Source organism: Vipera berus (genome assembly GCF_964194415.1).
Source record: "Vipera berus genome assembly, chromosome: 13".
NCBI lineage: Eukaryota > Metazoa > Chordata > Lepidosauria > Squamata > Viperidae > Vipera > Vipera berus.
Genome location: NC_138216.1, coordinates 8,893,633 through 8,920,129, shown reverse-complemented (window position 1 = coordinate 8,920,129; position 26,497 = coordinate 8,893,633). Strand labels below are relative to the sequence as shown.

Genomic DNA, 26,497 nt, shown 5'->3' with positions numbered 1-26,497 from the left:
TTGTATCTTGGTTTTTTTAATCACCCTGTAAACCGCCCTGAGTCCTTCGGGAAAGGGCGGTATATAAATGTAATAAAATAAATAAATAAATAAATAAATAAATAAATAAATAAATAACAACAACAACAACAACAACAATAGTAGTAGTAGTAGTAGTAGTAGTAGTAGTAGTAGTAAGTTGGAAGGGACCTTGGAGGTCATCCAACCCCCTGCTCAGGCAGGAAACCCTTATACCATTTCAGGCAAATGGCTGTCCAGTCTCTTCTTAAAAACTTCCAGTGTTGGACCATTCACCGCTTCTGGAGGCAGGTTGTTCCACTGGTTAGTTGTTCCCACTGCCAGGAAGTTTCTCCTTAGTTCTAGGTTGCTTTTCTCCTTGACTAGTTTCCATCTGTTGCCATCCACTAGGGGAGACATGATAGCAGTCTTCCAATGTTTGAAGGGCTGCCACAGAGAAGAGGCAAGAAGCAATGGATGGAAACTAATCAAGGGGGGAAAAAACCAACCTAGAACGAAGGAGAAATTTCCTGACAGTGAGAACAATTAATCAGTGGGAAGGCTTGCCTTCAACCGGAGGTTTTTCAAGAAGAGACTGGACAGCCATTTGTCTGAAAAGGAATAGGGTCTCCTGTTCGAGCAGGGGGGCTGGACTAGAAGACCTCCACGGTCCCTTCCAGCTCTGTTCATCCGTGTGCTATTTCTTCTTTCATCCTGCACTAACATTGCCGCTTTCTCGGAGGAAAATACATTTAAAGGGGCAAAGACGCCGCACTGATTAGAAGCTTGAGACTTCTTAAAAGTTAGGGCACTTGGGAACGGCAGCTTTTTTCATTTTGCCCATCAGCTGGGCCCAGATTTCAATTCAAATCTGAAGTTGCTGCTACGTTACAAATTAATGCATGGATTTCTACCTGATCCAAAATGTGGGTTTTTTGTTAACCGTGTCTTATTTTTAAACTTCATCGGACATTTCAGTCAGATTCTCGGCATCAGTTCTGTTATAATAAATAGAACTGTTGGCGAGAATCTGCTCTAATAGAAATTAATTTATCATCATTATGGACCAAAGCAGGGAATAATGCAGTGAGCTCCACAAAAGGACCAGGAGTTGCGTCTCAAATGGCCCCTACAAAAGGGCCTCAAAGATGCTGGAATTTTTTCCCTCCGTGCAAAGATCACAGAAAACAAACCGGGACCTCACCGTACAACTTTTTACTACAAAATCAACACACACAAAGATTAAAAACTATCCCATCCCTCTGTCTGACAAAACATCTTTAAACTCGGGATAAAATACTAGAATATTTATGCAATAGAATAAAACAAACTTTTAAGACACTAAAGGCAAGATTAAAAACAAAATTAAGATATTTACAATCCTTCGGAAACCCCCCCCCTTTTTTTTTTTAAATTCAGGTCTTGATCTGAATATTTGGGCAGCTACTAAAGGCCCGTTATAAATTATGCGCAAGTAATCATTTGTCAAAGAAAGATTTGCTAGAATGCATTAAATTAAATTATGTTCCTGGATAAATATTTAGGCTGTCATAGGTCACAGCAAAAAACCTAACAAACATTTCCAAGAAAATCACTTCCCTCTCTATGAAAAATTGGGAGATAAAAAGCAAACACACACAATTTACGCTGCCAACTGCTCCAGTGAGAAAACATTCCAGTGAGTTTGATTCTTAAGTGCATTTTTTTCAAGACTTGTGAAGCCAGATATGATTAATTCTTGTTCTCCATTTCTCTTCGGGTTCAGCTTTCTGAAAGCTTTAAAGAGGGGGAAAAAACACACACCCAAAAACAAGTTTGCTAGGGTAAAGGGAACAACCAAGTAATTATAATAAATATTTTCTCTCTGCTACCAAAACAATTAGTGCAGGTTCGAGTCCCACCAGGCTCAAGGTTGACTCAGCCTTCCATCCTTCCGAGGTAGGTCAAATGAGGACCCAGATTGTTGGGGCAATTAAGCTGACTTTGTAATAATGCCGCTTGCCCCCCCCCGAAAGCCCTAATAAGCAGGCATATACATAGAATGAAGGCTATTGCTAAGCACATGGATTTGTGCTTTAAATTGTAAGCCGCCCTGAGTCTTTGGAGAAGGGCGGGATATAAATGGGATTAAAAAAAACACAAAAAAACCCCCAACATCTAATGAAAGGATAAGCCGGCAGTCTTGATACAAAGCTGTAATTGCTACATGTGTCTGAACTAACCAGGAGCCATTTTGATGCAGAAATGCATCAAAGCAAAAGGCAAAAATTTTTTACCCAGATAGGACAAGGTCCCAAAATCAGCCGTTTCTGATCTCAAAATCTGTGCTTGGTGGTTTTAACTGCTCCCAATATAGTTGCTCGCAACATAAGAGCTAAGAGGCGGGTGAATGATGAACTATGAGATAAGGGAGACGAGCAAAAGATTTATCATTCTTCTCGTCTCTGGCAAATTTGAACTGGGGTTCTTCTTTTTCCTTGATAACAGTCGAGCTACACATTACACTCCTCACATGTTGAGGGAATCTTGCATGAAAATAGCCGCTTGCAATTCTCCAAGCAAGTCCCTGGGTGAAGCTCTAAAATGCTTTGACATCCTGTCTCTTTCTGCCTCTGTCTTCCTTTCATCCATCCACCCATCCTCTATTTATGTCTATCATTTTATCCATCCACCCATCCATCATCATCCAACCATCCATCCACATCTATCTATCATCTATCTATCTATCTATCTATCTATCTATCTATCTATCTATCTATCTATCTATCTATCTATCTATCTATCTATCTATCTATCTATCTATCTCTCTCTCTCTCTCTCTCTCTCTATCTACCTATCTATCTACCTACCTATCATCTATCTATCTATCTATCTATCTATCTATCTCTATCAAATTTATTAGCCATTGAATTCTGTCTGGCCACTGGTATTTTACTTATTTACTTACTGACTTAATTATATATTGGCCACCCATCTTAGCACAGGTTTTTGTCCTGAATGATGAATAATATCTAAATATAAGATTGATGAAGTCTGTCAGGCCACTGGTATTTTATCCATCCATCCATCATCTATCTATCTTATCTATCTATCTATCATCTATCTATCTATCTATCTATCTATCTATCTATCTATCTATCTATCTATCTATCTACCTACCTACCATTCACCCACCCACCCATCATCTATATCTATCTAATCTCTCTCTTTACCCATCCACCCATCATTGATCTATCCCTCCCTCCCTCCATCATTTTACCCATCTACCCATCCATCATTGATCTATCTCTTTACCCATGCACCCACCCACCCATCAATCTTATCTATCTATCTATCTATCTATCTTTATCCATCCACCCATCCATCACTGATCTATCCCTCCCTCCCTCCATTTTATCCATCCACCCATCCATCATTGATCTATCTATCTATCTATCATCTATCTATCTATCTATCTATCTATCTATCTATCTATCTATCTATCTATCTATCATCTATCTATCTATCTATCATCTATCTATCTATCTATCTATCTATCTATCTATCTATCTATCTATCTATCTATCTATCTATCCCATCCACCCATCCATCACTGATCTATCTATCCATTCATCCATCTTTTTATCCATCCATCCATCATCTATCATCTGTCTGTCTTCTATTCATCCATCCACCCATCTTCCACATCGCCCCAAAATTTACCTACCTCTTCCAGGTATTTCCAGCTATGCCAAGCCCAGAAGTGGCCAGTTTAAGCAAGCATCTTCTCTTGTTTGTCTTTTCTTTTTAACAGCCAATAATACTCTCAACACAGAAAAAAACTGCCACCCAGCAGGGTCCTTGATGGGACTAGAAATGAAGTCACAGCTCACCTAGGGTGCTACTCTGAGGTCCACTGAGTCATAGGCCGATGCCCTCATCAGCTGAAGAGGCCTTGTAAATAACGTTCGCAGCTCTTCATACTTTGGTTTTTCTTCATATTCCAAAGTCATTACTTGCTGCAGGTATTCCTTTATGGATTCTTTAAAAAAAAATCAATCAGTTACTCAAACCGATCTCCATGGATGACAATGAAGAGAGCTGGTCTCTCTAAGTAACAATTGCAATATTTGGGATGCCACAACCTCTGGCTTAGATCAAGGGTCCTCAACCTTGGCATCTCTAAGACTTGTGGACTTCAACTCCCAGAATTCCTCAGCCAGCAAGTTGCCAAGTTGGAAAACACTAGGAAAAAAAAATTACTGGTTTTTCTAACCCAGCTTGGCAATGGTCTAGTTCAGGGGTAGGCAACCTTGGCATGGCTCAGCTTGGAAACCTCTCCCTTTCCCCTCAGCATGGCTGGCTCGGGAATTCTGGGAGTTGAAGTCCACAAGTCTTAGAGATGCCAAGGTTGAGGACCCTTGATCTTACCTGGAGATCTTATTTGACTGTATCCCCCAAAAAACCCAAAAAGGCTAGACTGAGATTGGATTGAGTCGGTCTTCCTATAAGTTTCTCTGGCTGATAGTGGCCTTGGACCCAGGACTACCCAGATTCAAATAAATTCAAAGGGAAAAGAAATCAAAGCAAATTCACCTATCCTTGGTGGACGGGATTTATTTTATTTATTTTATTTTAATTCCATTTATATCCCGCCCTTCTCCGAAGACTCAGGGCGGCTTACAAGCTTAGCAGTAGCCTTTAATGGATGCAGGCTCCATTAAAACAAAGTATGCTTAGAAAAATACCCATGAAGGTATTAGAAGGAAAAAGAGACAATATATCACACTGAATATTTATATAACATTCGGGCCCGACTGTTCTAGACAACGGGAAATGAGAACAATTTTTTAGGATGTCTGCCAGGTATGTAAATGGACAAAAAAAGCAAACTGCAATCCGTAAAAAGTACAGCACAAGGACATAACCTGTCTGTGCAAAGTGTCAGAATTTGATTATTTCTTATTGAAAATACAGGTTGTCCTTGACTTACAATAGTTTTGTTTAGGGACTGCTCAAAGTTACAAACGGCACTGGAAAAAAGGGACTTATGATCGTTTTTCACACTTGTGACGGTGGCAGGTGTGGTCAAAACTCAAAAGGCTTGGAAACTGGCATGTACTTAGGATGGTTTGCAGCATCCTTGAGGGTCACGTGATCTCCTTTTGCGACCTTCTGACAAGCAAAGTCGATGGGGGAAGCCAGACTCACTTAACAACTGCGTTACTAACTTAACACCTGCAGGCAATTCGCTTAACAACCGTGGCAGGAAATGTCGTAAAATAGGGCAAAACTGTCTCGCTTAGCAACAGAAACTGTCAGCTTGGTTGTGATCGTAAATTGAGGGCTACCTGCAACGTGGAGAGCTGTTGTGAATTAACCCTCTAAAGCAGGGGCTCCCCCAGGTTTGCAACTGGGCCATGGAAACGGTCAGCAAGCATGTGTATCATCACTTGCGCGAGCGGCAGGCGAGCGCATGCGCTCCACTTGCACGAGTGGCAGGCACGTGTGCACACCGCTCATGGAAAGGAGAGCTGCACGCATACATTTGCCGGCCGCTTGCGTGAGCCACCCACTCCCCTCCGAAAAGATTGTGAGGAACGCTGCTCTAAAGTATACCTCAAATGAAAACTAGGATAGTAAAATGAGATGGAGTCGACTGACGTTACCTGGTAAGGCTCCCCAACCGGAGGACTGTCTCGGGCGTTTGATAATATCCGCTTTGCACCTACAACGGCAGCGACAAAACAGCATGAATTCCTTAACACGCGAGAAGTACAGCGGAGACGTGAATTGTGCATCGACAATACAGGTAAATCCTCCACTGCATCGCTGGCCATTGGCTGCATCCTGTGTTTTGCAACGGTTTCCCCCCCTCCCCCCCAAAATGGCATTTATGCTCGAATTTTGCAAAAGCCTGCCCCAACACGCTTTAGCTCTGTTAATGACCAGTGTTTTGCTTCACAGCTGCCGATTTACTTAAAATCACCGTGGCAAAAAACACAAAAACACGTTGCAAAAATCAGGTCATGGGACCAACCTGCTTTATGATTGTCGTAAATGACGACGGCGAGGGGTTAGGTGCCACTATGGTTGTAACTCAAGGATTACTTGTATATCCACCCAAGGCCTGTCTTCCAAATCCCAACACTGTCAAATCCCAACAGAAGAGGGAGATCTGCTTGGTGGGATTGAGGAGGCAGCTGCAGCATTTTTCAGAACAACGGAGTTGGAAAACAGAAGGAGCCTGTCAGAATCCATTTATATCCCACTCCTAAATCCCTATCTGTACATTCCCAAATCTCACACCCCTCTTTCTGGATTCTGCCATTCCCAAGGAGGAGAAGAGAAAATGTTAATTGGACATCCCTATCCATTAGGTGTAAGGTTGTTTATTCAGCCTGCCTGGAGGCCGTCATTAAAGGGAAGAGCCTTTGAACTGAGAAGAACAAAGAAAGGGGGGGGGGAGAGATTCTGGTTTGTATCTCCGATTGGAATCTGAAAGGAAGGAAGTAAATGTCGTAAAGACATGGAAGATCCCTCTTCCCATGGAAGGTTTTGACACCTGAACCTTGATTGATCTGGGACTGACTAAATGGACTGAGGGGAGGGCGTTTTATTCGGGGACATTTTAAAAGTACCAATCTGCAACAGAGTTTCCAGATCCTGTCTAGATTTCCCACTGACAATCATGTTTTAGTAAAAGTTCCTGCTTGGACAATCCTGTCTCCCAAGAGTTCTTCTTTCCTAAGACGTGGATTGGGGTGGGTCCTGACATTAAGACAGGATCCAATCTCTTCTTGAAAACCTCCAGCCTTGGAGCGCCCACTGCTTCCAGAGATGGATTTCACGGTCAGGTGGTTTCTCCTCGGTTCCAGGTTGCTTCTCTCCCTTTATTGGTTTTCCATCCGTTGTTTCTTGTCCGGCTTTCTGGTGCTTTGGAGGAGAGCTTGACACCCCCCCCCCCTCTTTTCTGTGACAGCCCCTCAGATACTGGAAGACTGCGGTCATGTCTTTCTTTTCAGTAAAGATTTCCTGACTAAGGTTCACCGTCCAACTTCCGTTTCAACAGGACTGCCAAAGGAGGGGCGCGAACGGCTCTGAAGTTGGACGCTGCTTTCCTGCCGTTGCTATCCGGAAGATCTATTCCTAGCTTCTGAAGGCCATGTTAATCTCCCAAAGACAAGGTCAGCATGATTGCATGAGTGTCATTTGACTCAGGTTAACAAGGTGTTCCATCAGTGTTTCTCTCTTGGCAGCAAGGAGGGTTTTTTTTTTTTTTTGTGTGTGTGTGTGTGTGGAAGCCTTGGTGCTCTCTGTGCTTGGTTGTTTGCATGCAAGTATTTCGTTACCGGACTAATATCTTCAGTGCCAGAAGGAAGTGGCGTTTGCTCTCTGTTCATATACAGTAGCTTGTCCCGTAGGTGTTTGTGGGAACGTTGTTTTCTCTTGGCTAGCTTTGCTGTTTTCTGCTTAGTGGTATGTGTATAAACAGACAGCACACACACCACTCCCTTCTAGCACTTGTGTTCTGAGGGGTCCTTGGTGCTCTCTGAGCTTGGTGTTTTTCTTGCAGACGTTTCATTACCCTAACTAGGTAACAACATCAGTGCTAGAAGAGAGTGAGGTCTGTGGAGAGGACAAGGAGGGGGAGGAGGAGGAGGAGGAGGAGGAGGAGGAAACTGTGAGGTGCTTGCTGCTCTCTGAGCTTGGTTGTTTACTTGATGTTTCATTACCCTAACTAGGTAACAACATCAGTGCTAGAAGAGAGTGAGGTCTGTGGAGAGGACAAGGAGGGGGAGGAGGAGGAGGAGGAGGAGGAGGAGGAGGAAACTGTGAGGTGCTTGCTGCTCTCTGAGCTTGGTTGTTTACTTGATGTTTCATTACCCTAACTAGGTAACAACATCAGTGTTAGAAGAGAGTGAGGTTTGCAATGAGGAGGAGGAGGAGGAGGAGGAGAACTGTGGGGTCCTTGGTGCTCTCTGAGCTTGGTGTTTTTCTTGCAGACGTTTCATTACCCTAACTAGGTAACAACATCAGTGCTAGAAGAGAGTGAGGTCTGTGGAGAGGACAAGGAGGAGGAGGAGGAGGAGGGGGAGGAGGAGGAGGAGGAGGAGGAGGAGGAGGAGGAGGAGGAAGAGGAGGAGGAGGAGGAAACTGTGCTTGGTGCTCTCTGAGCTTGGTTGTTTACTTGATGTTTCATTACCCTAACTAGGTAACAACATCAGTGTTAGAAGAGAGTGAGGTTTGCAATGAGGAGGAGGAGGAGGAGGAGGAGGAGGAGGATGATTATGGTGTCCTTGGTGCTCTCTGAACTTGGTTGTTTTCTTGCAGATGTTCCATTACCCTAACTAGGTAACAACATCAGTGTTAGAAGAGAGTGAGGTTTGCAACGAGGAGGAGGAGCAGGAGGAGGAGGAGGAGGAGAACTGTGGGGTCCTTGGTGCTCTCTGAGCTTGCTTATTTTCTTGCAGACATTTCATGACCCTAACTAGGTAACAACATCAGTGCTAGAAGAGAGTGAGGTTTGCGAGGAGGAGGAGGAGGAGGAGGAGGAGGAGGAGGAGGAGGAGAACTGTGGGGTCCTTGGTGCTCTCTGAGCTTGCTTATTTTCTTGCAGACATTTCATGACCCTAACTAGGTAACAACAACATCATTCAAGAAACTGCCACAGAGCCATTAGTAAACAGCCCAAGCAAAGAATCCCTAAGACCACCTTCACCCACCCAGACAGGCAAGACCCCAGAATATAAACCGACAGCAAACCGCACTCCTTACTAGCACTGACGATGTCACCTAGTTAGGCTCATGAAACGCCTGCAAGAAAACAAGCGAGCTCAGAGAGCACCAAGGACCCCTCCCTTCAACCCTGAGTCTCCTTCATTGGTCCTTGTGTTGTTGGATAATAAAACATCTGCAAGCAAGCAAACTCAAGAGAGCATCAAGGACTTGACGGTTCAACCCTGAGCTACAGAGGCTCACTCTTCTATTGGGACCAGACAATCAAGCAGGGAACCACAGCCTAACCAAGGAGCTACCAAGGGGAAAACAACACCGCCCACTAAACACCGACAGGGCAAACTACTGTAGGTAAACAAAAGAGCAGACCCCACTCCCTTCTAGCGCTGATGGCATTACCTAGTTGGGTAATGAAACGCCTGCAAGAATACAACCAAGCTCAAGAGAGCACCAAGGACCCCACAATTCAAGTATGATTTGCAGATATTCTCTTAGATTGGATTTCTTTTTTTTGTCTCCGGGATTAAAACAGGGAAGCGTGGGGCCAGGATGAAGAAAAAAACAGGATTCTATTATCAGCATTCGGTAGCCACCGCGGCCTCGGCTGGTGGTAGCTGAAATATCCTTTTTCTTTTTCCTAACGGCAGGCCAGTTGCTGAGAGTTGTAAGTGTGCACACACCTCTCTTTTTCCTCTATGACCACGCGGGGGTCCGTCAGCTCTGCAGACCAGGGAAGGGCACCACACAGCCACTTTACCAGGCAGTAACCCAAGGATTCAAGGTCACTTCGACGGGATGGAGCTGTTTGGGGACAAGCAAGCAAATCCCCATAAGAAATACTAGGAGCAGAGTTCCAGAGTTCCCACCCCACAGAAAGGATGCAGCGTAGCCACTCACCAGCACGCTGCGATTTTTAACAGAGAGCTCGGTGGTGAAGGCAGCAGGCTAGAAAGTGGGAGACCGTGAGTTCGAGTCCCGCCTTAGACATAAAAGCGGTTGGGTGATTTTGGACCAGCCACTAGGAGAACGTGAGTTCTAGTCTCACCTTAGCCAGGAAAGCTGGCTGGATAACTCGGTCGATCACCAGGAGACTGGAAGTTCTAGTCCTGCCTTAGCCATGAAAGCCAGCCAGGTGACTTTGGGCCAATGACAAGGAGACCGTGAGTTCGAGTTCCGCCTTACGACAAAAAAGCGGTTGGGTGACTTTGGACCAGCTACTAGGAGAACGTGAGTTCTAATCCCACCTTAGCCAGGAAAGCTGGCTGGATAACTCGGTGGATCACCAGGAGACTGGAAGTTTTAGTCCTGCCTTATCCATGAAAGCCAGCTGGGTGGCTTTGGGCCAGTGACCAGGAGAATGTGAGTTCGAGTCCCGTCTTAGCCATCAAAGCTGGCTGGGTAAGTCGGCCAATCACCGGGAGACTGTGAAGTCTAGTATGAAAGCTGGCTGGGTGACTTTGGGCCAGTCCCTCTCTCTCTCTCCCGCCCCTCAACTCAACTAACAAGGTTAGTTGTTGTAAGGAAAATAGGAGGAGGAAGGTGTGCTGGATATGTTTGCTGCCTTGAGTTATTTGTAAAAAATAACGTAAATAAACAAATGTCCAAAGTTGATCTGTCTCAGGTGCATCAAGCAATGCATAAAGTTTTCCCATGTTTTAGAGAGCCTCTAGGCCAGGGGTAGGCAACCTCGGCTCTTTTATGACTCATGGATTTCAACTCCCAGAATTCCTGAGCCAGCATGTCCATGAGTCATAAAAGAGCCGAGGTAGCCTAGCCCTGCTCTAGGCCATGTCCACAAAGCAGCCGAGAACAACCCTTAATGTCAACATAATTTTGTTGGAGGACAAAAAGGTCAGTTTTTCACTCTTCCCTTCACCAGGCGATAGTTACGCACCCAAGCCTTAGTTAATCTACATACCTATCTACTAGTCTACCTCAAGAATGGAGAGGTTTGGGGGCTTACAGGATCAGCAAGACCAGATTTTGGATAAATTATCATCCAAGGTTCAGGGGAACACCACAAGAACCAGACTGAGGCTGTAAGTCATGGCTTGGTGCTTGGGGAACACTCTATTCCTAAGTAATATTGAGTAAGAAAACATATATGGCCATCCAACTCACTAACGGTTGAGTGGGGGCAGCTTACAAAATTAAAACCCCAGTACAAAACCCAATCAACTTGTCCTCCTGGCAACAACAAGCAAGTCAATCAATCAATCAATCGATATGCTCCATATCACCCTGGGGCCCTCGGGCTTGCCGGCAAAAGCAAAAGTCTTCAGGGGCTTTTGGAAGAGTTTCAAGGTGGGTGTCAGCCTTATCTCCATGGGGATGATGTTCTACGGGGAAGGAGTCACCACCGAAAAGGCCCTTCTTCTTGGCTTCGTTAGATGGACCTCTTTAGGAAAGGGAACCCATAGCATATCCTGCCTCCCCATCTGGTGGGTTGGGTAGATGTGACTGGGGAAAGAGGGGCCTTCAAATAACCGGGCCCCAAGCCAGGTAGGGCTTTCAAGGTGACGAGCAGCACCTTGAATTGGACCTGGGAGCAAATGGGCAGCCAACGCACCTCCCCCAAGGGAGGTGACCTATGCGCAAATCCAGACCGGGCGCTTGCAATGTTGGCCCAGCTCACCAGCTCCCCTGTGGCTGTCCAGACTGATGAACTCCAAGTTGCCTTCATGAGGTGTCCGGCTGCAGTCCCGCTGAGGGACGTGTTTCCCCCCAGGGCTGTATCGAAAGGCGAAGCTGAAATCTGCTAAAGTAACCTGGAGGGTAAGAAAGAAGACCAGAAGTTCCTCAGAAAAGCTACAGCAGGGCATCTTCAAACTTGGCCCTTTTATGACTTGTGGACTTCAACTCCCAGAATTCCTCAGCCAGCATGGGCAAACTATGGCCCCTTTGTGACTTGTGGACTTTAAATCCCAGAATTCCTCAGCCAGCATGGGCAAACTATGGCCCCTTCGTGACTGGTGGACTTCAAATCCCAGAATTCCTCAGCCAGCATGGGGGAACTATGGCCCCTTCATGACTTGTGGACTTCAAATCCCAGAATTCTGGGAGTTGAAGTCCACAAGTCATAAAAGGGCCAAGTTTGAAGACCCCTGAGCTACGGGATATGACTTACTACAACCACCGGGCCCCCAAATTTCTGTTGCTAAGTGAGACATCGGTTTAAGTGAGTCTTGCCCCATATTACGAACCTTTCTTACCGCGGTTGTTAAGTGAACCACTACAGTTGTAAAGTTTTCATCATGGGTGAGAAGTGAATCTGGCCTCCCCATTGTGCTTGTCAGAAGGCGGTTAAAGTTGATCACATGACTCTGGGACAATGCAACTGTCATAAGATACCTGCCAGTTGCCAAGCGTCCCAGTTCTGATCACGGGACCATGGGGATGCCGCAACGGTTATGAAAAATGGTCATCAATCCTCTGCCATTTCCTTTTGTCCCTCCTTTTGCATCCTTTCCTTAATTACTCTATTCGAAATTATGTAACGTTTGCACCGTGGCTAGTTGTCCTAGACCCCCTGCTCCTTGCCTTACCACAGTAAGATCAGCCGGATTCACGTATACGTTTTCAGCAGCCAGATCCCCGTGAGTATACTCATTTTCGTGAAGGTACTCCAGGATGTCAAGCTAAAGACAAAGAGAAAGGCAGAAGGGAAGGGTCAGCAGTGCAAATTCCCGTTTTCCAGGATTGCTCATGCTGCAACAGACTTCACTGGTGGAAAGTAGCAGAGGGAGTGGGATAGGAGGCGACTTTGCCTTATTAATTAAGCATTAATAATAATAATAATAATAATAATAATAATAATAATAATAATAATAATTAATAATAATAATAATAACAACAACAACAACAACAACAACAATAATAATAATGATGATGATGATGTTGGAAGGGACCTTGGAGGTCATCTAGTCCAACCCCTGATCAGGCAGGAAACCTCATATCATTTCAGACAAAATTGCTGTCCAGTCTCTCCTTAAAAACTTCCAGTGTTGGAACATTCACCACTTCTGGAGGCAGGTTGTTCCACTGGTTAATTGTTCTCACTGTCAGGAAGTTTCTCCTTAGTTCTAGGTTGCTTCTCTCCTTGGTTAGTTTCCATCCGTTGCTTCTTGTCCTGCCTTCAGGGGCTTTGGAGAATAGGTTGACTCCCTCTTCTCTGTGGCAATCCCTGAGATAACTGGAACACTGCTATCACGTCCGCCCCTCGTCCTTCTCTTCATTAAACTAGACACACCCAATTCCAGCAGCCGTTCCTGATATGTTTTACTCTCCAGTCCCCTAATCATCTTTGTTGCTCTTCTCTGTACTCTTTCTAGAGTCTCAACATCTTTTTTTTACATTGACGTGACCAGAACTGGATGCAGTATTCCAGGTGTGGCCTTACCGCCCATCTCACTAGCCAAAGTGGCTTAAAGTGAAATAAAAACATAAATATGAAAACCATTAAGATTAACAATTAAATGCAGTCATATTTTGGCCCCTCCACTGCTTCAAAACCCATCAAATTTGATATGTGACGCATTTCGAAGCAGAAATCTTCATGGGTTTTAGTATTTGCCGCGTCTTTCAGACCAAAGTACCGACAGGTACCGAGGTACCACTCTAAAGGCTAAAAACCAAGAGGATGTGGGGGTGGGCTTCTAGCTTAACTCAACCAACCATCTCCAGCATTTCTAGGGAGATGTTCCATCATCCAGCACATGGTTGTCCCACAAGTGCTTTTTTCCAAAAGACAACTGGACGTCCTTGGTTTGTTTGAAAACGTTTCTGTTATGGAATTTATTGTGCAGAGGTCTCCTTGTGCTACCAAAGAGTTGCACAGACAAGGAAGGGCACTGAGAGCAGTAAAAGTCACACACAGAAATACACTGAGTTCTAAAAGCAAAAAGTATTTTACTTTGAGGTGGTGTAAAAACAAAAATGCACAGTCAAAAATAAACAGTCCAAGTCATACACAATAGCAACAGTCCAAGGAGTAATCCAAACTACAAAGTCTTCTTACCGATCCAGAGGTCAATACACAGTTCAGGTTTACAACAGTAGTAAACCAACAGCAGAGCAAAAACAGTAATAGTAGAGATCAGTGAATTCAGAGAGAGAGAGAAGCTACGTTCCTAGCTTCCTCTTATGGCCATGAGAACACTTACACACCCATTGGCCAATTAACTTCTTAAAGACATAGCATTATGGTTAATATATTTTCAACCCAACATTGTAGGCTAACACCATATGCCTAACATTCTCCCCTTTGGGTAGAATAATATATAACTCTTACAATCTTATGCACATTGTTTCACAATTAGCATTGTGTTTCACAGCACTTTGTACCTTCGTAAAATGGTTTGCAATATTTACATCAGATGAACAATACTGTACTCTAGCTGTATTAATTTATCTTTGACACATTGTCTGACATTTAAATAACGAAGATCAGTATGTTTAGATCTTGTTCTTACTGCAGCATTATTAGCCATCTTTATCGCAGCTTGATTGTCCTCATACACAATAAATGGATCATTTACATTTAAACCCATATCTAACAATAATTGTTTGTACACTAGCAGTTCTGTACATAACACTGATAAACATGAAAATTCAGCCTCCATTGTAGATAGGCTTATGTGTTTTTGTCTAATGGACTTAAAGTAGTTGCCCTCAGACTGGGTGCAAACACCTCGTCATAATCCTCAGTAGTTTGGGCAAAACCTTGTGCAACCAAACGTGCCTTATGGGTTATAGTTCCATCTACTCCCTTCTTTATTTTATATATCCATTTACAACCTATAGCTTGCTCACCAGGTGGCAGTTTTGCTTTCTGATAAACCTTAAGATTCTGCAAAGACTTCAGCTCCCTGTTCATTGCAGTTTTCCATGATGCCTGTTCCTTTTCAGGATACATCCTGATCTCATCATAGTTAGAAGGCTCTACACTAACTTGACATACTATACTAGCTTCATAGCGATCAGGTGGATGTCTGATACGCATTGAACGCCAAGGAATTACAGGGCTTTGAATTTCAGACTCCTTTCCTTCCTCTGATTCATCTATTATCTCCCCTATCTCCTCTTCATCTTTTATATTTACAGGAGATGTATTATCATTACTAGTTACGTTATCAGAGGAGTCCTCAAACACTAGAGGATCAGTATTAACAGTTACTTGCTCTAACCTATCCCAACCAACGTGCTCAAGGAACTTTGCACTAGTACTATTATATACATTAGTTGTGCCTCGTTCCCAGAAACGATAGGATCTATGGTTAGCTTCATAACCTACGAAGTATAATTGCCTAGCCCTATGTTGGCCTTTACTCCTGAGTTGTGCAGGAATGTGGACCCAAGCTGGGGTGCCAAACGTGTGCAGGTAATCAAGGTTTGGTCTTCTACCATGCCATATAGTATATGGTATTTTACCAGTAGAAGTATTAACAACTATATTCAGAACATGGTTTGCACATTTTGCTGCCTCCCCCCACAGTCTATCTGTTAAGCCTGAATCTTGTAACATGGTTCTCATCATGGCTTGTAACGTTTGCCCACGTCTCTCAACAAAAGCATTATGTTGAGGTCTATAAGGGGCTGAACGTTTATGCTCAATGCCAGCTGATTGTAGCATATCAACAAAACACTTATTTGTAAATTCAGTACCATTATCAGTAATTATGCACTGAACCTTTCTCTTTGTTTTTCTCTCCACGAACTTCAGCCAGTTTGCAAATTGTTGGAAAGTATCTGCCTTTGACTTAAGCAGATAACAAAAACCATATCTAGAGTAGTGGTCCAATATACTTAAAACATAACATGACCCTCCTAAACTTGGTTTCATGGGTCCAATTAAATCAGCAAACACAACTTCCAAAGGTACAGTTGTTTTGAAGCCGTTTATCCTGTTTGCAGGAGTTGCCTTGCTCTTTTCCTGATTACAGGCATTGCAATTCAAATACTTACTACATGGCTTCAGTTTAACTCCCTCTACTAATTCCACTGTTTTACGTAGTGAGTTAAAGTTTACATGCCCTAACCGCCTATGCAATAAATGTATACACTCATCATGTGGCTTCTTGTTCTCACATATCGAGTTAGCTTTAACTGTACTAACCTGGTTACTTGTGAGAACGAATAAACCATTTTTCAAATTTGCAGTTACACAGGTTCCATTCCTCTCAATAGTGCATTGCTCCCCTCTGAATGTTACCACAAACCCAACTTTAACCAATTCCCTTACAGATAACAGGTTGGATCTTAGTTTAGGTATATATAACATAGGTAACTGTTCATCAATGCATGGACAATAGGAATTACCTTCACCAGAGGCCTTCATCCTCCAACCGTTGGCTAGTGAAACATATTGGTTGCTGTTTTTCATATTAATAAACCTCTCTTTCACTTTAGTAATGCATTGTGAAGCCCCACTATCAACAACCCACAATTCATTGTTTCTGGATGTTGGTTCACCAGAAATAGCCAAACCAATGCCCTTCTTAGCCTTCCCACTGCTATTTACATTCTGTTTTTTACCCTTCCTACAGAATTTGGCTATATGCCCTCTAGCCCCACAAGAATAACATTTCTTGACGTTGTAAGCAGTAGTAAATGGCTGCTCCTCTCGTGGTTGTGTCTCTCTCAGCTGGTCTCTGTCACGCCTCCTTCTGGACTCTTCCAGCAGTCTCCCAGTAATGTTAGTCAATGTCAGTTCCTCTCTGGTCAGGACTTCCAAAGAAGAAACATACTCATCATAACTCTCATCCAAAGATGACAGAATAATGTAGACCTGATGCAACTCTGAAAAAATCAGCTCCTTTTCATGAAGCTCTTGAAAAGTTGCCTTCATGTAATTTAAATGGGTCAGCATATCTCCATTCTTCTGCAGACGAGCCCTAAACAGCTTACGTGTAAGGTGTATATGTGCACCCACACTGTCACGAACATAAAGCCTTCGCAAAACATCCCAACACCTAGCAGCAGACTCCTCACCACGAATATGGACAAGCTGCTGGTCATTCAGTGTTAGTCCAATAATGCAAAGAGCTTTCTCGTTGCTACGTTTAAAGTCATCTAACTTCTTTACATCCTCTTCGTCATCTGGATCCCAAGCAGTAGTATCTGGTGGGTTATTTACAACAGCCCATAGTCCTTCCTTGCGCAAAAGCAAGCAGCATTTCGTGGACCAGGAAACATAGTTTGTCCCATCCAACCGGGTTATCCAGGAGCTGCCTGACAACAGTTCCTGTGCCATTTTACACCAAATAGCTAACACAAACTCAGGTAGGAATACTGTGTGAACTTACTCTCAGTACAGGCCTGGGCCCATAACCAGTGTTAAGGAATTTATTGTGCAGAGGTCTCCTTGTGCTACCAAAGAGTTGCACAGACAAGGAAGGGCACTGAGAGCAGTAAAAGTCACACACAGAAATACACTGAGTTCTAAAAGCAAAAAGTATTTTACTTTGAGGTGGTGTAAAAACAAAAATGCACAGTCAAAAATAAACAGTCCAAGTCATACACAATAGCAACAGTCCAAGGAGTAATCCAAACTACAAAGTCTTCTTACCGATCCAGAGGTCAATACACAGTTCAGGTTTACAACAGTAGTAAACCAACAGCAGAGCAAAAACAGTAATAGTAGAGATCAGTGAATTCAGAGAGAGAGAGAAGCTACGTTCCTAGCTTCCTCTTATGGCCATGAGAACACTTACACACCCATTGGCCAATTAACTTCTTAAAGACATAGCATTATGGTTAATATATTTTCAACCCAACATTGTAGGCTAACACCATATGCCTAACAGTTTCGCTTCTCATCCAAGGAGCTTCTTTAGTGAACTGGGAACTGAAGAAGTTTCTTGGATGAGAAGCGAAATGTTTTGAAACAAACAAACAAACCTCCCAAAAGACTACTTGCCTTTTGGAAAAAGCACCTTTGGGACATCTCCAGCATGGCACGATCCCAGCAGAGTCAAGTGTCTATGGCAGGCATGTCAAACTCGCGACGTCATGTGACGTCGCGCGACGTATCGGAACTTTTTCCCATTGCCGAAAATGGGATGGGCGTGGTTTCTCCGTGACGCTCCGGCCCGCGGGCCGGCAGTTTGACACCCCTGGTCTATGGAGATTCTCAGTCATCCAGGTCATGGTTGTCCCAAAGGTGTTTTTTCAAGAGACTTTTTTTTCCCCATGAAGACGTTTTGCTTCTCAGTCAAGAAGAACTGAAGAAGCTTCTTGTATGAGGAGTGAAATGTCTCCGAGGAAAAACAAAGGAAATCCAGCTGCCTCTTGAAAAAGCACCTTTGGGACTGCAGTCAGTTTTTTTAACAGTATCTTGGACATCTCAATTCACCTCCCAACCGCTTTATAATTATTAGAACTAGACAGGATCCTGTTTGAGATGCTTTCTCAGATTACTGTTTTGTCCTGGACTCAGGTTTCTTTTATCTGATCGTTGCCTTAGTAAAAACCTCTTTCAGTCCTTTAAGGCCATCCCCTTCTGCCCATTAGAGAAATTCCTTCCCCACTGTGTGCCTTCCTGGCATCCCATACCAGCCTGACTGCAAGCTGCAAAACAGCTTTCTCCGCCATCTTGTTTTCGTTGTCATCTAGGATGGACTGAAGAGATCGACCCAATTCGGGAAAGACCAGGAACCTGTCAATCAAAGGAGTTTATACTGCGTGTGAATTGGGCTGCCCATCACAGTGTGCATCTACTCTTGGTCATCTTCTGGTTAAAAAATAAAAACAAAAACCAGGAATTAGGGAGGCTAGTGTGGTGGAAGGTAGCCTGGATTCCCAGATGGGAGGGGCTACCTTCCCGAGGTCAAAGCGGCAGTGAAGCTCACATAGTTTGGTGGTAGAAGGAGAATTAAGAAGGCTCCTCCCTAGCGATTCTCAGAGGATCTCTTTTGTGCTGCAAACAGTTGCTTTAGTTTGGCAAGATTTCTGCCTATAAATGAAGATCCATACAGGAAACCTCTCAGAAGTACAGGCAGTCCTTGACTTACAAGCGTTTGTTTAGTGGCCGAAGTTACAACAGCACAGAAAAAAAAGTGACTTTTGACCACTTTTTCACTTACAACCGTTGCAGGGTCACGTGATTAAAATGCGGATGCTTCTTCACAACAGGCTCATATTTACGGCCAATGCAGTGTCCTGGGGTCATGTGACCACTCCCTGTTTTTGTGACCTACTTGACAACTAAAGTCAGTGAAGAAGCCAGATTCATTTGACAACTGTGTGACTAAGTTAACAAATGCAGTGTTTCACTTAACAACAGAGGCAAGGCGGTAAAATGAGGCAACTCTCACTTAACAACTGTCTCGCTTAGCAACATAAATATGGGGCTCAATTCTAGTTGTAAGCCGAGGGACTACTTGTAATTCTGTGTGTCCTTCTTGAGGCCTGAGAGCTGGTCATTTATTTTCAAGACATCCATCTGGACCAGGGGTCCCCAACCCACGGTCTGTGGACCGGTACTGGGCCGCGGCATGCCAGCAACCAGTCTGCACAAACAAGCAAAGCTGTGGGATGCAGAGAGCACACAAAACCACACACCCTCCGGTCCGCGGAAAAACCTCTCTCCACGGAACTGGTCCCTGGTGCCCAAAAGATTGGGGGTCTTTGCTTTACAAGCATGGCTATTGTAACTATTGGCTGCATTTGCCCTTAACACTAAGCTAGCAATTTAAGGATAGTTTAATGCCCTGGCATTGCCTAGTTCAGGGGTCCCCAACCCCCGGGCTGTGGACCAGTATAGGGCTGCAGCATGCCAGCAACTGGTTCGCACAAACAAGCAAAGCCCCATCCGCGGGATGCAGGCAGCACACAAAACCACGCACTCTCCGCTCAGTGGAAAAACCTCTCTCCACGGAACCGGTCCCTGGTGCCCAAAAGGTTGGGGACCTCTGATCTAGACTTTGGAGAGTCTCCTCTCTCTTGGAGCTGACGTGTACAAAATTCAGTCTTCCTTGAAAGTATAGAGGTGTGAAAAGTCAGATACTGTTGTAAGAGGAACAAAAAATGCTAACGACAAAATGAGAGCTTTGAGGAACAACCTGGGTCTATTCAAATCAATGCTGGGCAAGGAATGGCAAGAGAAGAGAGGCTTCACTCAAGCACCAAACTGTGGGAGATGCAGACGGTTGTTGTGAAACAGGAGAAGAACCACAAAGCAAACTCTCTTAGCGTTGGGACTCACCTGTAGCAATTCCCATGGACGCCAAAACCAACGCATTCAGGTATCCCCAGGAACGGCATTAAGTATTGCTTCTTCCATTTCTCCACTGCAGGGAGAGATCAGACAGGACAGTGCAACTGAGCAGAAATGTCGCATCGCTTGCGCTGACAGGCCCTCAAACTGTCCCACTTTGGAAGCCCAAGGACAAGAAGAGATGAGAGATCACGGTGGGCCAGGAGAAGGCCGAGGATGCTGTCCTGTGTTCCTGTCCCCAAGACCCACTTATAAAGAGGTGGGAGAGTCCTCCGGCCTTTTGTTTTTACCTGTGACTTTCTTGGCGGCTCGCTGCAGGAAGTTCTGTTCGTTAAACAGCTTCCCTTCTTTGGTATCCTGAGAAAAGAAAGACAACACGGAAGTGCTTTTGGCGGCAAGCAACGCTATCTTTAGTGAGCTGAGAAATCCAGTTCCGGTCCGTGGAAAAGCTCGGCGTTCTCTCTTAACCCAGAGATTTGAACTCACCAGTTTGAGTGTGTATTTGCGCTTCGGTGGGCATTCAGACGTTAACCTCGCTGTGAATAGATAAAATAAATAAATAAATAAAAATGACATACTGGTAGGGAATGCGAGAGGGGCACATTTAGGCCCTTTAAACATGCAGGATCTAGCAGAGCTTAAAGAGTTTCACGATTCTTCCTTTCACGTGAGAAAAATGGAAATGTTGACAGTGATTCAGCAGACACCCTCAAGTTTATTTTATTTCCCCCCCCCCCCCGTTCATTAAATTGGCTCCAACTCAAAGAAGGAAAAAAAACCTTCTCCTTTTCAAGACGGGTTTGCCTTCAGAAAAATTATAAAGCACCAAGCTGCAAATTCCCCCGCCCCACAAATGGGTGATCACCCTGAATACCTTCATACATCAGCCCACGGTCAGATTGCGTCAGAAGCTTCCAAATTATCCACTGTTTATTGTTCAGATCTGTCAAGACTTCACGCTCGGGAAGAGGTTTCAGGCAACGACATTTTTCCTTTTTGGGTGATCGGATAGTCGCCTTTCCTTCGATAAGGAGATTTTTAGATTTAGATTTAGATTTTATTGCCATTTTTTCCATGTGGGCACAATGGCCTGCATTAAAAATAAAACATTACTGGATGGGGAATTCTGGAAGTTGAAGTCCACAGAGCTTCAAGTTGCCAAGATTGAGAAACACTGCATAACATAAATAAGCTTAATATTGGCAAAGTGTTGGTGTTCAGACGTGAAAGAACGAGCATTTGTGATCCAGCCATCCCTATTAGCTTGAACAATCACATTTTTTGCATCACTAATCCTGACCAGGTCTATAAATCCTTACCTTTTGCCTTTGGAGAAATGGATGTTGTTGAGCCCGGTGGAGAAGGGACTGAAGACATTGCCTTGTTGGGGAAAAATATCTGCACCTTTTTCTTATCAGGCGATTGTGGCAGCTCAGCCTGGACGTCCTGATTTAACTCTGAGCAAGATATGAGAAGATGCCGTTGGAGCAGTCAAAAGAGTCACAGCCAAGCCCCAAACTAGAAACATGCAGCAGACCTGAGCAACTATGGGTAGTAAAGGGGTCATTTGTCTGTCTGCACATCACAGCGAGCAATTGTGAGGTCCTGAGACCCCCAACCTTGAAAGCTCTTCATTTACAAAGCAACATATTCTTTTCAACTCTTTTCAGCCTGCTTTCATCTTGCCTGCATAGAAACTCAGGACAGGAAGCTGCCAGCAGCTGAGCTAGATCAGAATAAGATCTACACATTTGACAAGGAAGTCAGAGAAATTGCAGGTAGATGCACAGGATGCAGTTAAAACACTACCTAGAAGCTCGTTGCAGGTGGTATAGGTCAGGGGTCCCCAACCCCCAGACTGTGGACCGGTACCGGGCCACGGCATGCCAGCAACTGGTCCGCACAAACAAGCAAAGCCCCAAAGCAGGCAGCACACAAAACCATGCACTTTCCGGTCTGTGGAAAAACCTTTCTCCACGTAACCGGTCCCTGGTGCCCAAAAGGTTGGGGGCCTCTGGTATTTATTTATTTATTATTTTGACTTATATACCGTAGGACTCAGGACGGTTTACAGGGCAATTAAAATCATACCATAGTTTTTTTAAAAACAATTAATTAAATTTAAAGCCCAAAGTTTAAAAAGTTAAAACATTAAGACCCAATTAAAACCCCTCAGTCTAGGCCTGACAGCTCAAAGAGCCATGTTTTCAGGTCCTGGCGGAATGAGCGGAGGTCGGAGGCAGTCCTAAGTTCCATCGGAAGCTGGTTCCAAAGGGCAGGCGCACCCACAGAGAAGGCCCTCTCTCTGGGAGTCACCCGCTGGCAATCCTTCACCGGCGGTACCCTAAGAAGGCCCTCCCTGTGGGAGCGCACAGGATGGGAAGTTGATGCAGGCAGCAGGTGCTCCCTCAGATAATCCGGTATAGGTCATTGCTAAGAACACTGAGCTTAACACCTGAAATTTGGGGCTGAATTGTGGCTGTAAGTCAAGAACTGCCCATATTAAGTGATTTAAAAAGAGCCTTGGTGGAGCAGTGGGGCTAATGCCTCCTTAAGTAACAACAGCTGCCTGCAATTAGTGCAGGTTCGAGTCCCACCAGGCTCAAGGTTGACTCAGCCTTCCATCCTTCCGAGGTAGGTAAAATGAGGACCCAGATTGTTGGGGGCAATAAGCTGACTTTGTAATAATGCCGCTTGGGGGTGTGTGTGAAAGCCCTAATAAGCAGGCATATACATAGAATGAAGGCTACTGCTAAGCTTGTAAGCCGCCCTGAGTCTTCGGAGAAGGGCGGGATATAAATGTAATAAAAATAAAAATAAAAATAAAAATAAATTTATGCCATGGTGTCATGGCGTACCTGATGGGCAACTCCAGAGGAAGGGCGGGTGACCTCATTTGAGCCGATATTCAGACCAGCGAGATTTCTCAGCCTGCAACTAACTGCATTTAATGAATTTCACACACCTTTCAGAGAAGGAGATGGAGTGATCTGCATTGGTTCTTCTTCCTCAACCGGAAGCTGGCCTCCGCAGGCAGGACAGAAATGAAACATTTCTTCAACTTTCTGTCCACACTGGGGACAAAAATTGACCATCCTGGAAAAGGTCACCGAGAAAGTAAAAGGGTGGTCAGATCCCTAAGTAAACTGATGCATACCAGAAAGCTGAATGTGCCCAGGAAAAAAAGTAGATTTTAATATATATTGGCTGAATGCCGCAGTGAAAGTCTTTAGCCACCTAACTTCTGTTTTATTAGGGTGGAGAAAAAAGAAGTCCATATAACAGAAAATAAAAGGCTATAAAGACACCCGCTTTTAAAAAAAATGTCCCAAGGTTCTTTACAACTTCAAAATAACCACAAATTACATCTGTTCGGTTCTTGGCCTGCTTCTCTTTTTCATGATCAGGTCTGAAACATCTGCAGAAGACAAGCAAAGCTGAAAACATCAAAATAATCCTACCTTGACCTACAAATATTTCCCACGTTCACAAATTAATTGGCTACTTATGTCCTATTTCTTATTCCTTTACCATGATTATCACTTGCTGCTTATATCTTACGATTTATGTTGATTGCTTTTAGTATTCTATGACTATCACCGAGTGTTGTATCTTATGATTTATGATTGTATTCTATAATTATGATTTATCACTTGTTTGCACGTACACTGAGAGCTTATGTACCAGAGACAAATTCCTTGTGTATCCAATCACACTAAGACAATAAAGAATTCTATATTTCTATTCAACATTTCTATTTCTAATAACTAACACACAATCTATACTGGTGAAAAAGTATTTCCAGAGAAACCTTTGCATTCATGGCCTTTCTATAAAAAGGTATGACAAAACAGGGCTTCTGTAGGCCTTAATACATAAAGAAACACATATTTCATAAAAAAAACCATGTGCTAGTTTGCCTGAATTTTGCTTAGTATCTTTTGCAGAGTCAAGCAACTGTACCGCATGCAAATAAAACTAGGGTTAAACAAAGTAAGGGCTTAATTAGATCTGGAGATCTGCAGGTGATTATTGTCCACATAGTTTAAACCAGGGGTCTTCAAACTTGGCCCTTTTATGACTTGTGGACTTCAACTCCCAGAATTCCTCAGCCAGCTTGCCTGGCTGAGGAATTCTAGGAGTTGAAGTCCATAAGTCCTAAAGGGGCCAAGTTTGAAGACCCCTGGTTTAAACTCTTCTACTAACTAGAAGAGGAATCCTCAAACTTGGCCACTTCAACTCCCAGAATTCCCCAGCCACAAGTCATAAAAGGGCCAAGTTTGAAGACCCTTGAACTAAAACAATGTTTCCAACCCTGGCAACGTGAGGATGTGTGGACTTCAACTCCCAGAATTCCCCAGTCAGCTCCTCATATCCCCTGGCAACACCAAGAGCCGGGGGCAGGCGTATCAGAGGCCTAAGGACCGGGCAAGGGAAGACGGGAGGCGCGTAGTCCGCCGGCCCACCCACCCGGTGCCGGGAACGCGGCTCCTCTTGGCCGCCTCGCCCTCCTCGGCCTGCGGCCGCCGCTTCCGAGCCGCTCCGCCGGATCTCATAGCGGATATCGGCGAAGCAGCTTTCGCTTTCGCTTCCGCAGAGGCGGCGCGTCCAGATTTCCGGTCCGTAGCCACGCCCCTTCCTTTACTGACCACGCCTCCGGCAGTTTGTGAAAACTTGCTTAGAATTCCCGGGGGGGGGAGAAAGAAAAGGTCATAGAGAGGAGCTGGTCCTCCAAGGTAGATGGGCGTTTTCCCTTCATGATGCCTTATGGATGCCCTGACTCTTTGGGCCTGCAGTACTTACGTCAGCCACGCAGGAAACGCTCGATGCATTTTTTTCCTCTTTTCCACACTAAAACCCAAGCCGGCCACCGAGCCTTGCAGCAGCCGTGACTTTGCTTTTTAATCTCAATTTCGTTTTTTTTTTAATAAATAACTCAAGGCGATGAATGCGCATAATACACTTTCATCCTATTTTACCCACAAGAGGGGTTTGCCTTATATTCCCCATGGAGCCTGCAGTTACACCTATGAGCCACCAGGGGCGGCATGTGCCATAATTAACCCTAATCTCCCATTTCATATGATAAACAATGGTATATTGCTATATTTTCTCTATGGAGCCTGGATTGTGTGAACGGAACCATCCGGGTCAGTGTATTCTGTACTTTCAATGTGTTGCCCCATTTGAGTCTGGAATCCCCCAATGAGTCAATCAGGCAGTGCAATATGGGTGTTGTATTGCAGGCACCATAGCTCAATTAATGTATTGTGCAGTAATGTATACAGCACATCCTAGTGGCTCTCCAAGGTTCTGAAAGCTCAACAGTGGAAAACAAAGAAATGCAGGAATCATTTGTACGCTACCCATCTTGCTTAGAGGCCATTCATAAAAGACATAAAATGCCTTAGTTGCTCACTTGGGTTATTGCAAACACTCCAGGATGCTTCCAGGGATCAATATGTCCAGTGTAGTCCATTATATTGCAGTATACAGTATTCCCCATTAAGCCTGTAATAAGTCATGTAAAAAAGGTAAAGGTTCCCCCGCACATGCGTGCTAGTCGTTTCCAACTCTGAAGAGCCGGCGCTTGTCCGAGGACGTCTCCGTGGTCACGTGGCCGGCATGACTAGATGCCAAAGGCGCACAGAACGCTGTTACCTTCCCACCGTAGTGGTCCCTATTTTTCTACTTGCATTTTTACGTGCTTTCAAACTGCTAGGTGGGCAGAAGCTGGGATGAGTAACAGGCGCTCACTCTGTTACGCGGCACTCGGGATTCGACCCGCCAAACTGCAGACCTTCTGATCGACAAGCTCAGCGTCCTAACTCACTGAGCCACCGCGTCCCTTAATAAGTCATATAGAGGGCAGTATATCCTATATATTGCTTTATATGTGCCACTGAGCAATACCCATCATCTGCTCATATTACTCACTTGCAACCAAGCCATTACAGAATTGGCTTGGTTATGGTTTAATCTTGCACGGACCTGGCCATGGTGGTTTATACCAGTGGTCCTCAACTTATGACCACAATTAGAACCAGAATAAACTGTTGGTCTTAAGTTGAGGCACTCATGGAACTGAAAGTTGATACCTGACAGTAAGCAACTAAATTTCATTTTTAATGTGTGCTGTTGCACCCAAAGGAAAAAAAATGACAATAAAGGTTATCTATCTGTCTAAGTGTTTTGAGTTCTGTCATGGCAGTTATTAAGTGAACACTGGTTGCAAGTGTAAATCTGTTAATTTCAAAGGGTGCTTTTGCTGGAAACTGGCAAAACATCAGTCAAGTGACTGCAGAATGTTTGCTGTCATAGAGGACCAGTTGCCAAGCACCTGACATGCAGTCATGCGATCATGGTCATGTTTGCGTGTGACCATTTACAAAGGCTGAAGATTGGGGGGGGGGGGTTGGGTTAAAGCACCCATTCGGTGGCCCTCATAAATGCCGATAAAAGTTGAGCGCTACATAAAGCAAACCTATTGAACTACAGAGCATGGCCGAGCATGCCACAGCTTAGCTTGATCTTCCTGGCTCCACGTGTGTCAAGGCTAAAACTTTT

General features: G+C 44.4%; 1 protein-coding gene across 3 annotated transcripts; it reads right to left on the bottom strand.

Annotated features, from left to right (window-relative positions):
- Nucleotides 1-1,197: 1,197 nt before the first annotated feature.
- Nucleotides 1,198-24,554, bottom strand: VRK3 (VRK serine/threonine kinase 3). 3 transcript variants are annotated; one of them, XM_081338037.1, is made up of 14 exons: nucleotides 24,401-24,554; nucleotides 22,896-23,026; nucleotides 21,250-21,387; nucleotides 20,805-21,020; nucleotides 20,417-20,466; nucleotides 20,221-20,287; nucleotides 19,919-20,003; nucleotides 18,268-18,370; nucleotides 12,261-12,353; nucleotides 11,351-11,483; nucleotides 9,396-9,516; nucleotides 5,646-5,704; nucleotides 3,870-4,018; nucleotides 1,198-1,773 (listed from the first exon to the last, which is right to left on the bottom strand). In XM_081338037.1, exons 1-13 carry the CDS (start codon nucleotides 24,484-24,486, stop codon nucleotides 3,870-3,872), a joined length of 1,431 nt encoding a protein of 476 aa, XP_081194163.1. In that variant the 5' UTR covers nucleotides 24,487-24,554; the 3' UTR covers nucleotides 1,198-1,773. The 3 variants fall into 3 exon arrangements, with proteins under 3 accessions (XP_081194163.1, XP_081194164.1, XP_081194165.1); XM_081338038.1 differs by having other exon boundaries at nucleotides 20,805-20,951; XM_081338039.1 differs by having other exon boundaries at nucleotides 22,896-23,348; nucleotides 24,401-24,553.
- Between the last annotated feature and the right edge of the window lie 1,943 nt (nucleotides 24,555-26,497).

Excerpts from the sequence above, each read along its gene's own strand:
- VRK3 (XM_081338037.1), bottom strand. The coding sequence starts at position 24,486 with ATGAGATCCGGCGGAGCGGCTCGGAAGCGGCGGCCGCAGGCCGAGGAG. Across the intron at positions 21,021-21,249 it reads CATTTCTCCAAAGGCAAAAG|GCCATTGTGCCCACATGGAA; the intron begins GTAAGGATTTAT and ends TTTTTAATGCAG. Across the intron at positions 20,004-20,220 it reads AGCCGCCAAGAAAGTCACAG|TGGAGAAATGGAAGAAGCAA; the intron begins GTAAAAACAAAA and ends CTCTCCCTGCAG.